Below are 15,866 nucleotides of genomic sequence, written 5' to 3' on the forward strand. Positions count from 1 at the left end.
TCATCTCTTTATATGTGCAGGTGTAGAAATGAAATTTTAAAAAATCTCTCCAGACAGGCATGTGGATTTCTATTCCAGTGTGATATGGATTTGTAACAGTTTGATTTAAATATGAATTACTGGAATGTTTTATTTGTTAATATTTTTATTTATTTGCATGACACTTTTCAGAAGCAGCAAAATTAAAAAGTTAATATATTAAATAAGCAGAAATAATCTGCTTAATAACCTATAAAGCCAAGCCATTTTATCCTTGAGATGAACACTAATATACTGTTTAACTTGGGTGCAACTTCTGACATCCTTTTTTCCATCCAAATACCAAACCTCCCCCCCACCCCACAGTTTTTCCAAGAGCTTATTAATATAACAATGTAAAATGTCAAGGAGCACTACCAAGTTCTCATCGAAATCTTACTTTTATCTCAAAATTAATTATAACTTCCTTTTAAGTAATACAGACTTTTTCTTTATAATACATTTTAAGAGTTTGCTTGAGAGATGAAATTACAAAGGTCAATTTTGATCAATTCATTTCAGCAAATGGGGAATGTGCATAATCTTTTTAAAAAAGATTATATGAGATGCAATTTAAGAAATCCTAATTCCTTGAATGAAGGTCCCCGCGACCAAAAAGGAGCAACAGCCTGCTTGGCATAATTGGTCTACATTCCAAACATACATGTGTTTGTGCCTCATTACTAAAAGCAATCAAGTATGAATTTGAAAATAAAGAATGAGGATATTGAAACTTTATGTAGTAAGTCTAAATGAACACAGAAACATATGACACTACCTCATACTAAATCAGACCAGTGGTACCATTTATGCTGACTGGCAGCAGAACTCCAAGACCTCAGGCCTTGTGTGAAAATTGTTATTTGCCCATTTCCTTCACTTATTCATTGCCAATCCCTCGCTCCTAAAGCAGCTTTCCCAAGAGCAAAAAAGGAAGTCACTGGGCTACTGATACATGCTTTTTGGTATAAGGTGTAGGTTGCTGTTGAAAAAGCAGCCAGAACTGAGAGGAAAGGAGAGCTTACACAATGCATACAGCCTCAGAGTTTTCCTAAGGGACAACAACAAATAATAGCTTCCTGCATGGCAATTCAGTTTTCTTTCTGATAGCTTACAGGAGATACTGTGCATGCAGACGTCATAGTGGTGCATTATTACAGCACACTGTGGTGGAATCCACACGTGCAACTCTCCACATGTGTGAGGAATTCAATATTGGTCTAAAGCGACTGTTCTGTCACAGCAAACATTTTGGCTTGCCAAATAGAATGATTCCCCCTCTTCTGCCCCTGCATGCTGTTCTGGCAATTCTCTCAACCTCCAAACAATTTCAGGGGATATGTGGGGCATAGGGAGGAGAGAGGGGAAAGCCCCATTGTGCAAGTGGAATCCTGGCCCCTGCATTTACCTCAAGATTCGATCACATAGTGGGACAAGATCTGGCTACGCTGCCAAAGGGCTTGGGCACATTGTGCAAAAGCTGCTTGAATCATGAAGTTGAATAAGCCTCACCTGAGAAAAAAACGATCTGTTCATTTGTTCCTGTAAGGCTTGCTTCAGCTGGTGTACATCTTTTTCCAGTTTCAAATATTCATTCCAGGCATTTTCCATTTCCTGTTGGCAAAGACAAAATATTCAGTTTTATCCTTTCATCCCCACCATCCTTTGTGTGTGGTGGGTCCATATGGATTCCCCACCCTTAGAGAAAGATGGAATCTGAGGAGTTCCTGAATGCTCTGGGAGACTGAATATACCCCCCACCCCCACCTATGTTTTTAGCTGTTTCAGTTTTGTCTGTAAGTCACCTTGAATCCCTCTCAGAGAAAAAGGCAGGATGGTGATGATATTTCCCAGTGGATAAAGCTGATGAGCCTGTCAAAGCCCTGATCTCCCTATGCTCCTACATGTCCTCTCCAGCACTATGGAGCCAGAGTAACATCTTGTTATTCTGGGGAGCTCCAGGATATGAAACAAGCCAGACAAAGATCAGAGCACAACTGGTGCAAGTCTCACTTTAAAGCCGATGGGACACTGTTTAGAGCACATAATTGTGTTTACCATGCAGCAGTACCAGCTGTGAAGAAGGCTCGTTTTGCAGTTTGCACTGCATCCTCTAGAAGGTGGCTGATGGAGTTCTTTTAGACAGTTCAGAGGTTACTGACTCACATTGTGGGGAGGAACATCTGGAACATTCAAGGACCCACTGGGATCAACTGGCTACACACTCTAAGGATAAAGTCTCTAGAGTTCAGAGTGATATTGACTCTGCAGTTGTTGCCACTCTGGTTGACGTAACCAGCGCCAGAATCAATGATGTGTTGTGTGAACTCACAACAGATGTGTGAACTCACAACAGTTTCAGCTGCCCTCTGGACCCCTCTGGACCCCTGTCCCTCCTTGCTTATTAAATCTAGCAGAGGGGGGGTCTGACTGGTTGGGTCTAGAGCATCATTAATGCTTCACTGTGTGAGATGATGCTCCCCAATGCCTTGAAAGATATTTGTGTGGCAGCACCCACACTTTGGAACTCCCTGCCTATTGACATCAGTCACACACTTTCATGGTACTGTTTTCGATGCCTGCTAAAAACATATTTGTTTAGGAAAGCCTATTCAGAAAAGTAGAATGCTGACATGAGTTTTAATCTGGTTTTTAGCTTATTTTTGATTATAATTATTTTTTCAATGTTTTAAATAGTTGCTTTAAACTACTTTTCACTGATAATTTATTGTTTTATTCTTCTTGTAAACCGTTTTGAGGTTATAGTACAATCAAGCAGTATTTACATCTTGTGAAATACATAAACAAACAAACAAACAAGCAATAAAAGATATAAAACGCTGCAGGCTGATCTAAGTATTAAAGCAACTACTTTATGCTGTTTATACCACAAACAAATATACTTTAGCTTACAAAACTATGCATTCTTACTTGCAATTACTATGGCTTTGGATTCACTAGCTCCAAAACCTTGAGGATCCCTGAAGGGCTCAACTCTGGAAGTAGAATCATAGAATCATAGAGTTGAAAGAGACCACAAGGGCCATCGAGTCCAATTTTTTAAAAAACAAACCCTGTTCTCCCACTTTCTGTCCTAGATAGCATGAGGTAGCATAACTTTGGATGCAAAGTTCAGCTCTGCCCTACTGCTTCCCAGTCCCAGTTCAGATTGCTCTGAAAGTATTGGTAGCAGATAACCATATTCCATTTCATTGGGTCTGCCATGAAAATTGAATTAAAATGGCTGAACACTAAAATATTTGTCTACAAGTTAACTTTTGTATCTCTAGGAATTACTTACTGTAGACACTTTGGATATTTCTGCCCGAATATGTACGAGATCCTCCTGCAAAAGTTTCTGCTGGTATGAAATCTTTTCTGTGTGCTGTGGTTGGTCTTTGTATTGTTCCATCTGCCGATGTAACACTTCCAGGACAGATTCCAACTGATCCTGTAGAAGATTTAAAAGATATTGAAAAGCAACACATCAGCAAATTTAAAACAAATTTATACACATATCTAACTGACCTTTAGCCCTGGAAATATATATGCATATTATCTGACGGAGATATGCATAGGACTGTGCTGTTATTTTCTTTTTAGCATATTATTAACCTCAAATCAGCCTTAGTTCTTGTTCACTTTTATTCTATGTTGTTAATGATGCTACCAGCATCTACTATCGTCCTCATTTGGTATCAGAAAACAGAATTTCGCTACTCAATGCAATATTACAACATGGGAAATTTCAGACCTCATCTCCAGAAAGTTGATTACGGACAGCAGTTATCAACCACTGTTGACCTCTGCCTTGATCATTCTAATTCCAATTCCATACCCAACAGCTGGGCTTGCAAGCAAAACATGGTGTGACATCTATTTGCCAAATCACTGTATTTTAATAATGCATCCTATTTTCATCTCAACCCTGTTCCCATCAATGAACACAGCAGTTGAGCATACTATCCAAAATAAGCAATTGCAGTAACTACAATGATTGCCATATTTTACTGCAAAACCTGTTAGAGAAACAAGGCAATGGAAGGATTGCAATACTATTTACTTTATTTTCCTTCAGGGCTCTTATTTTGTCTTCTAGGTCTTGTAGAATCCTGTCTTGTTCACAGAGAACACTTAGTTTCACCTACAAACAAGAACGTATATAAAGAAAGATTAGAATAATAAAACAGAACTGGATTCTGATTGGTTCATCAAGACAACTACATCCTTAGTAAAATTATGCTTTATTCTTACATCAATATCACTTTCTCCAATCCTGATGGGTTTTGCATTTCGTTCTTTTATTGTATCACGCCCTGTTACCTAAAAAATAAAAAATAAAGATTTGAAAGTAAAATTAAAAGTTGGCCATAAACAAAAAAGGTTTGGAGAAAACTTTACTAATTCCCTCTATATTTTAAAGATTATTTAAGTAGGAATCTAAGCTCCTTGGGAGGCATCAGAAGGGCCTCTGGATGCTGTGGACCTAGAGTGTAGTCTGCAGATGGAGAAGGAGGACTGCAACCAGAGGTCTCCTTAATGCAGCAGCAGCAGCAAGGTCTGTCGCCATTACTTTTGACAGTAGTAGGAGAAGAAAAGAGCTTATTGAGACAGATCCAAGAGGCCTTGGACACATAGGATCTACAGAATTCCCATTCTCCCAATAAGAGAGAAAAACTACACCAGCCCTGAAGCTACCACAGTCATTTTCCTGCCCATTGAAACCAATAGACATTTTTGTTTTGTTTGTTTTTTAATAGAAAAATGAAGGGAGGGAAAAAGAAAGAAGCCACCCACTATCATCTCCCGTGGGCAGCCAGCATAACCCTGGTAGGGCTTAGGAAGGAGAAGATTCTTCAAAAAAGATATATCCCCACATGATGATGTTGCCTACACTAGTAGTATTACAAATATCTTATATAAAATTTGGGATCTTTTAAAATATGGTTGTTTAATTTATCTTTAAAGTTTTATAGCAGCAATGTGAATTCTTAACAAACGGGGCAAGTAAGCATTGCTGTTCCATTGGTGGAACACTCTGTCACAAGAGACCAGGGCCCTGCGGGACTTGACATCTTTCCGCAGGGCCTGCAAGACAGAGCTGTTCCACCAGGCCTTTGGCCAGGGCACAGCCTGACTCCCTCCCTCGGCAATCTTCGCGGAGCTCTGGCCCAATGGTTGCCAGTGGCTTGAATTAATTAATTTTATAATGAATGATTTTAGAGTGTTGTTTATGCTGTACTTTTGTACTGTTTTATTGTTGTTAGCCGCCCTGAGCCCGGCTTCGGCTGGGGAGGGCAGGATATTTTTTTTAAAAAAAAATTATTATTATTATTATTATTATTATTATTATTATTATTATTATTATTAATATCTTTACACATTCTATGATTCTTCTACAAAATTTCTAAACAAATCCATTTTATATTAACATAGCACAGCAGATTTTGCTGGATTACATCCCCCCAGAACTAATTCTTTGATTTCTTAATGCTGAAAATTAAACATCTGTGGTTCTATTTCAAAGGCTAGGTTTCTTGGGCTTTTTTCAAAAACATATTGTTTTAAATTGTTTTAATACCCATAAATGTCACCAGTTCTTTGCTGGTATAGCAGCCTGATATATTGGCCCTGATCCAAAGTGTTTCAGGGAGGATCCACATGCACAACAATTCTTTCAAATTTGGCTGGGTTCCAAATGATAAATTTCCTTATGCAAACAATGTTCACCTGCAATATGCTGCTGATAGCTGGAAGAGAAATATACTGACCCTATAAGGTGTTAAGTTCCTGCACTATACAGGATAAAAAGTGTGATGGATGGATGTGATGGATGGATGGATGGACCCAGCATTGGGAGCAGACCCATAGAAAAATGGAGGGGGGGTAGTAGAGACAGGAGTGGAATGTGCAACCATCCTAATAGATCAGACAAAATACTCAAGTGAATAGAATACAGTGGTACCTTGGTTTCTTAAACCGAAACCGTTCTTAAACCAATGAGGTCTCTTGCCACCAGTGCCCTTCCACCGTTTGGCTTCCGTTCTTAGACTGAGGTAAAGTTCGCAAACCGGGACACTACTTCCAGTTTTGCGGAGTTCGTAAATCAAATAGTTCGTAAACAGAGCTGTTCTTCAACCGAGGTACCACTGTATATGTTTGGCCTATAACATGGTTATAGCCCTATAGGCCTAGTCTAAGGGCTGCATTCCCTTCTGGCCAACATTTAAAGGGAGACATGCAGGGATGGGCAGGGCTAGAGGCAAAAGCGAATGGAACAATGAATGCTAATTTTATATCTGTACACTAGGCTAGTCCCATGCCCCGCCCCTCCTCCCGGCAATCTCTTTATCACCCATCCAGGCAAGCAAGAGGCATTATCAGAGTTCAAGGACACATTCCAGCCACACAAAATACTTGGGGCATGAAGCAGGGCCTGTGAGGGGTGTGGCTGGAGGAGACTTCCAACAGTCAGATATGAGGGCCTGGAGGGAAGCATTCAATCCCAGGTCTGAGGTTCCTCACGCCTCGTCTGTAACAAATCTGGTGCTACAAGAAGTGTTTCCCAGTTACTCAGCACATGCACCCATGTACATATATGTATATTTACATATTTCACAAATGCTACATACAAAACCCAAACAAGAAATGTAATAATGAATGTTACTGGGTCGGTTTTTTTTACAACTGAAATATATTTTTATTTTCACCACATGAAATCACCTCAGGGGCCAAGCCATCATGATTTACCCAAAGGATATGAAAATGATATTTAACTCTTGAGGCAGAAGACAGTAGTTAGTATAACAAGAACAAGTAGTCAGCCAGAAAATGTCTTGTTCAAAACTCACCTTGTGCATTATTACACTAGGTAGCCTTAGAAAAGGTACTGTTTCAGCTGCAGCTATGTGACTGCAAGGTGGTGTAATAATTCTGACTTTCTGTATAATAATTCTGACTTTCTGTTACAAAGATTACTAAGAAAAATGTATGTGAAGCCTTTGAACATTCAGAAGGCACTTTCTGTATAATAATTCTGACTTTCTGTTACAAAGATTACTAAGAAAAATGTATGTGAAGCCTTTGAACATTCAGAAGGCACTATAAAAAAGCTGGAATTAATATTAGTACTATTATTAGTTCTATTTACCATTCATGACTATTTGTCACAGCTCCATCTTCAAGTTCCCATCATTGTAAACTGATAAAATGGAAACCAAATAATCAAATACAGGAGGGCTTATTGCCTTTTGGCAATATTTAGATTTAGGTTTTTTTTATTGCAGTAAAGCACCATTTCCTTTTAAACTGCCACCTAGAATATTGTGTGGATTTAAAACTTTCTAAGATAAGCAACACATACTATATATTGGTATAACAGAATGTAAGTAATCAGTATAACAACAAATATGCAAGCAAGGGAACTGATCTGAAATCTAAAAGGTATACAGTGCACAGTGAGCCAAGGAAAAAATATATCATCAAATTATATCATATAACAGTACACATAAAATCAACTCATTGTCAAAGCAGCAAAATCAAAACAAAATTAGCATGCTTCTGTATTTTCATAATTATAGAAATGGAATCACCACCACTAGTTTCCAACACATGAAAATGAAATCAAGCAGTACTGTGCCAGCCATAAGATTGCACAAAGCCTCCAAAAACACACATCTTGCAGAAAGCTGTGGTGTCGTATGTATCATGAGACACCTGTGGATGCTTAGCCACTTAAACATTGACTGCCATTGAAGAAAGCAATGGAATGGTTACATTTCCGTTACAGGCACTCTTACATTTATACTGGATAGTAACCCTTGTGCTGAGCTCTTTAGAACTTTGTAAACCATGTTGATCAGAGGTCCATTATTTTTTATCTGTTTCAAACAAAATTTTAATACATATCTTGTTATAGAGGAAAAGTTGACACTAGAAGCCAATAAACAACAAAACAGGAAAATAAAAATATATGTATACTATTATTTTTAGCAGCATGACTTCTCCTTGCTGCAGTTCAACACTCCATACAGTTAGTTGACTAACACATTTCTTAGAAACTGGAGTGGCAGGAGGGACGGGGGGGCAGGGGGAGACGTAAAAGCATTTTTTGCTTCTCATGTGCTCTTTTCCCAAGTTTGCTGATGATACTAGGTAATTCAGAGTTACTGAAACAAAAACAGATTGTGAAGAGCTCCAAAAGGACATCTCCAAACTGAATGAATGGGTGTCAAAATGGAAAACGCAAATCAATGTAAATGCTCCAAAGATTCTTTGCAGCAAAAAATATTTATTTCACATCTACACTTATGTGGTCTGAACTGGTAGTGAATGACCAGGAACGAGACCTTGGGGTCATAGTCGATAGCTGAATGAAGATGTCAATCCAGTGTGTGGCAGCTCTGAAAAAGGCAAATTCCAAGCTAGGAATCATTAGGAAATGAATTGAAAATAAAACTGTTATCATAATACAAACCTATGGTGTGACTGCCTTTGGAATACTGTGTACAGTTCTTGTCTCCTCACCTCAAAAATGATATTGTAGAGTTGGAAAAGGTTCAGAAAAGGGAAACCGAAAAGATCAAGGATATGGAGCAGCTCCCCCAAGAGAAAAGGTTGCACAATATGGGACTTTAGAAAAAGGTGAATAAATAGTGACACGGTTAAAGTTTATAAAATTATGAATGGCATGGAGAAAGTGGAGAGAGAAAAGTTTCTCTCTCGCACATAACCTTGGAACTCATGGACATCCAAGGAAGCCAAATGTTGGAAGATTCAGGACACATAAAAGAAAGGATTTCTTCATGTAGCATGTAGTTAACCCTGGAGCTCGCAGTGATAGTCATCAACTTGGTTGGCTTTAGAAGAGGGTTAGACAAAATTCTTAGATAAGTCTATCAATGTCTATTAGCCATGATGGAAGCTATTCTCTGCTTTCATGGTCAAAGGAAGTACTATGGTTCTGAATACCAGTCGCTAGAAACCAGAGAGTGTGCTCTATTGCTCAACTCCTGCTTGCATCTGGTTGGCCGCTCTGAGAACAAGAAGCTAGACTACTGTAGATCCATCAAGCTCTTATTATGTTCTGATGCTCACAATGGAAGTAATAAGTGGTGATTTTCTGTAACTTTCAAATACAATACAAACTAGGGACTCAAAATAAAAAAATGTACTGATCAGTCTCCTACACTGTTTGTTTATAGAAAAAATTCTAGCTATATATGCCTAATATGAAACAGCCTTCAGTATGTTCTGATTGCTAGCATAACTGTTAAGAAATTCAGGGCATTAGGTTTATCTACTAACCTCCTCCAATGAATGAATAAAGAAAACATGATTTGTGTGCATTATTTGTGTGGAACACAATTTGTGTGCATTATTTGTGTCCTTGTGTCTAAACACTGGGAAGGCATGGAAGCACAGAGTCTTTAGCAACAAAACATACCTCCTACTACCATTGCATACAAATATTGGGGACTCCCTCTTCCTTCCACCAAATATCCAAAACTTGCAGAGGGAGAGGATGAAAGAAGAACAGGCTGAAAGGGAGCAGATGGCCACAATCCCTACAGACTGAATGCAAAGGTGAGAAAGGGAACTGGACTCTCAGGGATTCTAAGGCTAGTCTTCCTCTTCAAATGACCCTTTTGGTGGCCCTTCATCACTGGAAGGATCCTGGAAGGAAGAATTATTAGCCCTGGAGGATATGGCATCATATTAAAGCCCAGATCACCCCAGGATCCCTTCAGCAGCAAGAGGACTGCCACGGGGTGCATGCCATCCAAACCTGAAGGATATTGTTGCAGATAACATGTGATTGCAGCCTCTCTAGATTATTTGTAGGTAATTACTTGTATATTCTATTTCCTTTTCCCTTCCTCTTCTACATTCTGAGGGGCTTGGATACTGCTGTGATGGCAATATACAGCAGGCAAGCCTCAGATTAACAGCTCAAGAGAGTATCTCAGGCTAATTTGAATTTGCCTTGATTTAGGAGCTGAATTTATTCTTTTTTATTATTTTTATTTTTAAAAAAAGTTTTCAAGTTTTACAATTACACCTTTTTTTCTATTCTTATACAGTAATTCTATTTGACTTCCCATCCACCATTCTATGACAGTTCTTTTTACATCTTGATTGGCTGCATATGCATTAATTCCTTCACCTTATTTTCCACACCTTCATGTCTTTAATATTGTCAACTGTTGGTCAAAAAGTAGGAACTGAATTTATTCTATGCAGCATATCATCCAAAGCATTATTTCAAACTCCACCAACAAAAAATAGTGGCTACCAAGGAACTATAAACTTAACATTTACAGTATCACTCATGCTGCAGCTGCTTTTAAAGCAACACTCTTCAAAACATACCGTACCCAGTGCTTTTTTTCTTAAAAAATGTTTAGAGGTACTCTCATTTACCTACTCATATTGAAATACTGCCCCTCAATGAGGCCAAACTTAGGTTCACAAAATGTTTAGGGGTATGCGTACCCCTGTGTACGCCCAGAAAAAAGTACTGACTGTACCCAATTCATAAACACAGAAAACAAAAACCATTACAAGACTCAACAGTTACCTTGATATTCCATCATCAGAATAACTGCATGTTACATGAAATGCTGCCCATGCTAGACAATATATATACATACAAAATATATAGAATATTTTAAAGAGGTGAATGTTAGATATTTAACATTAATATCTCTAGAATTTAAGACTGCAATCCTATGCTTACTTCCATGGGAGCAAGTTCCATGGAACTCAATGCAACTTATTTCTGAGTGGTAATGTATGAGGTTGCACTAGAAAAGAAATGGTTGTCTAAATCAGATCATTACAATCTGTTATCATTCAGACATGGTTTTCCTGAGCCTATCTGCTTTCTGCTTGAGAGACACAATGGTATGGATATGTTAGGATTTTTAGGTATTCAGGATTTTGTTTGAACATTGGATGTTGGGCAATTCCCATTATGCATTCGAAAGAACCTTCTGACAGTGGGAGCTGTTTGGCAGTGAACCGACTCTCACAAGAGATGGTGGACTCTCCTTCCTTGGAGGCTTTAAAGCAGAGGTGGGAGGCCACCTGTTATGGATGCTTTAGTTGATTCCTGTATTGCAGAGGGTTGGACTAGATGACCCTTGGGTCCCTTCCAATTCTAAGATTCTATGAATGGAAGCTGTGAAGAAGAGGGGCTTGAGGAACATTGCCCATCTCCCCCCCCCCCCAATATCTCTAAGGAAAGCTAAAGTTATATTAGAATCTGGGATGGGAATCAGAAGCACTGTGTTCCAGTCCAACCTGGCAAGGTGGTTCCACAAAGCAATGTGGGGCAGCGGCAGGAGGCTTCTGCTCTCTCCTATGCAATGTACATTTTGAGGTAAAGATGGGTCTACTCTGTCCTCCATGCCATTTAACATCTGCATAACTTTTTCAGAGATTTGAGGTGGGGGGCCATCAATATGCTGATGACACAGAGTCTTGTTTACACAATCTTTTGGTGAGAATAAATTTGGAAATGTTTTCCTACTACCTTTAAACACTGTTTAGTTAACTGCTGCTGTATCTGTTTTGTTCTGCTTAATTCATATATGTTATGTTTTTGTTTCTTTCATATCGTATTGTTGAACTGTATTTTAAAAATAAAAAGCTATATCTCATCCACTTACCTTCAAGCAGAGAACAACAACTTCAAAATGGAACCTTCTATCTTGGAATACTTTAAAAAATAAACCTTTCAAATATGTCTTTGTTTTTTATGTGCAGTCCAGAAACTCTAAGAAAATGTATTGCTTTGGGGCAAATATCATTATATCAATATCAAATGTATCTGCTCTGACCAGGGGCAAATATCATTATGACTATGTTCCCAGATACAACACTACATTTGAACTATGGTTAGGGAACTAATAACAGGCTATAGGCATGTGCCTTTTCTATTTTCTATATTCTTCCCCTTTGCAAACAATTTTACCCTGCCACCCTTAACTGTGGGTTTCAATTAGGTCTGTACGGAGCATATTGCAAACAAATAGCTTCAAATGACAGTTGTGTTGTTTCACAAACCACAGCCTTTATTTTTAGTATCAGGAAATCACATCTCCCCAAAGATTTGCTTTGGAAACATTTCCTAACAGAAAACATAGCCTAGGTTAAGGTAAGTTCAGAAACCTATTTCTATTTTTCTGTCCTAATAGAATGAAGGTGAGTGCATAAATTGCACGCACATCTGGGAGTAAGCATCACTAAATACAAGCACTCTGGTTTCTGATTGAACATGTAAAACATTACAGTATTATTAACATGTATCTGCATTCACATTTAACTCTAGTTAACATTGTTATATTTAATTTTTATTCCTACTCCTAAACCAAACTATTGACGGTACCAGAATGTCATGATAAACATTTGTCAAATTGGTGCTTTTTATTTGCTTTGCGTTTTTTGTTGCTAGTTTTACTGTTGCTGCCATTTTTAATGAAGGATTTTTATGGTGGCATTTATATTATTATTAATGTGACCTACATTGTTAGTGTTTTGCGTTATTAGGAGCTGACTTTGGAACTGATAGCAAATAAGGTAATACAAATATTGTAGACAAATAAAGGAACAAATAATTATTAGTAAAACAGGCAGTTTTTAGCAGAAATAGAATTAAAGAGTAAGAAGCAAGCACTACCATCTGTTTATTAGCAGCTGATAATATTGAGCCCCTGGCACAAATATGTTGTGACATGGGGGTGCAGAAGAAGGGGGAACTGGCAAAAATACATTTCCTTGCATGAGTGGATGTGCCTTCAAGTAGTGCATGAGGCTCTCTGATTTTCTCCAAAATAAAGAGGCTGTTTTGATGTCATGTTATACTGTATATCCAGTGTATTTTACATTTAAAATTTACTCCAGTTACAGAAAAAAGAAATCAGAATAGCAAAGGATTGAAAACTGATACTATAACATAAATACACTAATGAGGGTTGTATAGAGGATAGATCAACTGTAAAATACTAAAATATTTTATACGAACATGTTTTACCTTCAAATCCAAATATTCAAGATCTTTCTTCAGCTGGATGTAGGTATCATCAGCCTGCAAATGGAAGTACATAAAAAGAATATAGAACAATCTATTGCAATACTGAACTCTGTAACTAACTAGCAAGTACTTTTGGGAACTTCTGCAAAAGCATATAAATGATAAACTAGCTATCTAGGAAGACTTATCATTAACACACTGATGTTTATGGTTGAATGACAAATGAATACAGTGCATCAATGGCAGCACATCATCTTCATCAACCTTACAAACATCAAGATCATAGATTATTTTCCTTTCTACGCAGTTAGCTAACATGCAGGGCTATCAAAATCACTTGTACATTTAAAATTATTTTAATTATCAAGACCTTTTTATGATGAAGATATGAAAACATCTTCATTAAATTCACCATGTAAAATTTTTCCTTGATAGAAGTATTAATTGTTTGTTTTAAATTTTTTTATCAATGTATCTATTACTTTCATCTAATTAGTCTAACTGATGGACAAAATATTTTTAGTTTTAATTTTCAAATAATATACAGAGACGACTACTATTTCATGCTCCATGAGGCACATCTTTGTGACACAAATAATTTTATCCTAAACTATAAACTAAAGCTCCTAGCTTAAAACGTATTAAATCTGATAATTATTCATTCAAAGTAGAGTTATTGTTATACTGCTGCCTTTGATTGTTACTAGTATATGGTGCAAAAAGACAACTAGATTATGATAAACTAATGGACACACAAATAGCTGACACAATGCTGAGCCAATACAGATACCCTCTCTAGTTCCTTAATATATTTCAGTTGGGGGGGGGGGGACAAGCAGCATGTAGTGAATTAAGCCACTTCCATCAAGAATGAGTGGAAAAGCTTACTTTTTTCAGCCAAAATTAATAAATCTGCAAGTTAGTAAGCTTGCCTCTTGAACGGATTTTTAAGGCAACAATCACAAAAACGAACATCAAAGCAAAATAATAGCAGTTATTCATATGCAACAGCATCCCATAGTTAAAAAAATGCTTACAATCTCTAGCCCATGCCAGAGCAAAGGAAAACTATGAATGAACTGGGGACTTGAACATACTGAAGAATGGGCAAGAAAGCACAGACTTGAGCATGGTACCAGTGAAGCACTTGCAGAGTCACAGAATATCATATACAGCACAAATGAGCCAATCAGCAGCTGACCTGGTAAGAGGAATTAGTTGGCAAGTGCTGTAGTAATTGGGCGATTGTGTAATTTCGTATACTAGCCAACTTAGCCTGATGTCTCCTTAATCGAATGAGAAGCAATGTTAGCTCTTCAGGCTGTAGGTATTTGGACACATTGTAAAGAGGAAATTAGCAGTTTTCAGGGAGAGTCACTGTAGCTATAATTCTTCACCTAAGGTGCCCAGAAAATGTATATTTGACACAGTTAAGCAACCAGTTTGTATTTTTGTCTTTGATTGGAATATTGTACTTTAATGTCAGAAAACACAAAAGCAAATTCCATGAACAGTTCCGCTTATAATGACTTCAATGGCAGTTGAATGTAGGCCACATTTAGAGCCAGGAAGTTCAAGTTACTCGATTCCGTTAACAAGACATGAAAAATCAATAAAGAGAGTTTTGGACTCAGACATCCTTAGAAGTTCTAGTAAATTCAGCTGGTACATAGAAGGGGAAGGAAACTAGAAATGCTTATACGTACCGATTTCCCATGCAAACTTGGAGCACTTACAGTGTGGGTCATATATCCCATTGTAGGCATGGAACGCCTATCTACGTGTGCTGAGTTCTGTATAAATGGAAAGGCAGTATTAAAGAGTAATTTAAAATGGAATTTTCTTTTCTTAAACCCTTCAAATTCACACTTCCCATCCTTGCATCAAGGTGGATTGACTTAAATTGCCATTTGATGCAGCCGATACTGAGCTAGATGAACAAATAATCTGACTCGAAATAAGGCAGCTTTCTATGCTATAGTTATGTAAGCCCTCCCCTGCTGTCATGTGAATAATGCATGAAGCATGGTTTAGTTAAAGGGCATAAAAAGAGCAACAAACAGGGTCACCTAAGTGGGCACAATGGACAGACTTCCAAGAGATATATAGGATGGTATCTCCTGGAGCCAGGGAATGAATCTTTGTGCCTGTGGTGACTTACCAGTCTCTGGGTCTCTCAGTATAAAGCCTACAATAATATATGATCTACGGTGTCATATTTATACTGCTTTACCTCCAAAAGATATTTTTCCTCATGATTTTTTACATAGAAAAATATAACCTTTTAAACTTAAAGGGTTAGAACCAGACTAATTTAGTTGCACTTAGGTTGCACTGAAACCAATATGAAGTTACCCATGATTAATTTAGTTCCTACTGATTTCAGTGGGCACTAAGTGCCTTGGCCTCCTGAATTCAACCAAATAAATTTAAACAGAGTCACTGACTCAGTAAATGTAGAGTTAACATGTTTATAGTCATGTATATATATATATATATATATTTGCTTTCGTAGATTTTCACGGGTACAGGAATGTAGGTTTTGGTGTCTTCGGGTGTCTTCCCGTGTAAGAGTTGGGGTGTCTAGGCGACGTTTCGACGAGGTCTCACTCGTCATCTTCAGGCTGGTGCTTTCGGCTTCTTGTTACTGGAACAGAGCAGGATCTCAGTGTTTGAGTTCCTATAAATACTGTTGAGGGGGTGTGGTGTATAGCCTCCAACGTTCTGGGCAGAGAGGAAGTTCCCAGGTTAGTGTGCCTATTCTTCTTTTGTTCCTTAATTACTTGAGGGATATCTTGAGTGATTTCTTGAG

The 15,866-nt window shown here is 37.8% G+C and overlaps 1 protein-coding gene across 32 annotated transcripts in view; it reads right to left on the minus strand.

Moving 5' to 3' along the window:
- The window catches only part of PLEKHA7 (pleckstrin homology domain containing A7), a 167,536-nt gene that overhangs the window by 26,052 nt on the left and 125,618 nt on the right, over window positions 1–15,866 (minus strand). For 13 of the 32 annotated variants that reach the window (XR_014519438.1, XM_083476542.1, XM_083476545.1 and 10 more), the window contains 6 exons: window positions 14,761–14,847; window positions 13,055–13,108; window positions 4,273–4,341; window positions 4,082–4,162; window positions 3,320–3,469; window positions 1,531–1,632 (listed from right to left, as the gene is read on the minus strand). Coding sequence is in view for 31 of the 32 variants with exons in the window: in XM_083476542.1 (XP_083332668.1) it covers window positions 1,531–1,632; window positions 3,320–3,469; window positions 4,082–4,162; window positions 4,273–4,341; window positions 13,055–13,108; window positions 14,761–14,847 (543 nt within the window). In the remaining variant the exon portion in view is untranslated. Of the gene's footprint in view, window positions 1–1,530; window positions 1,633–3,319; window positions 3,470–4,081; window positions 4,163–4,272; window positions 4,342–7,817; window positions 7,899–13,054; window positions 13,109–14,255; window positions 14,376–14,760; window positions 14,848–15,866 lie in introns of all 32 variants that reach the window. The other 19 variants (XM_083476547.1, XM_083476533.1, XM_083476544.1 and 16 more) reach the window with 3 other exon arrangements.

Source organism: Podarcis liolepis (genome assembly GCF_965112155.1).
Source record: "Podarcis liolepis genome assembly, chromosome: 1".
In the NCBI taxonomy this organism is placed as follows: Eukaryota; Metazoa; Chordata; class Lepidosauria; order Squamata; family Lacertidae; genus Podarcis; species Podarcis liolepis.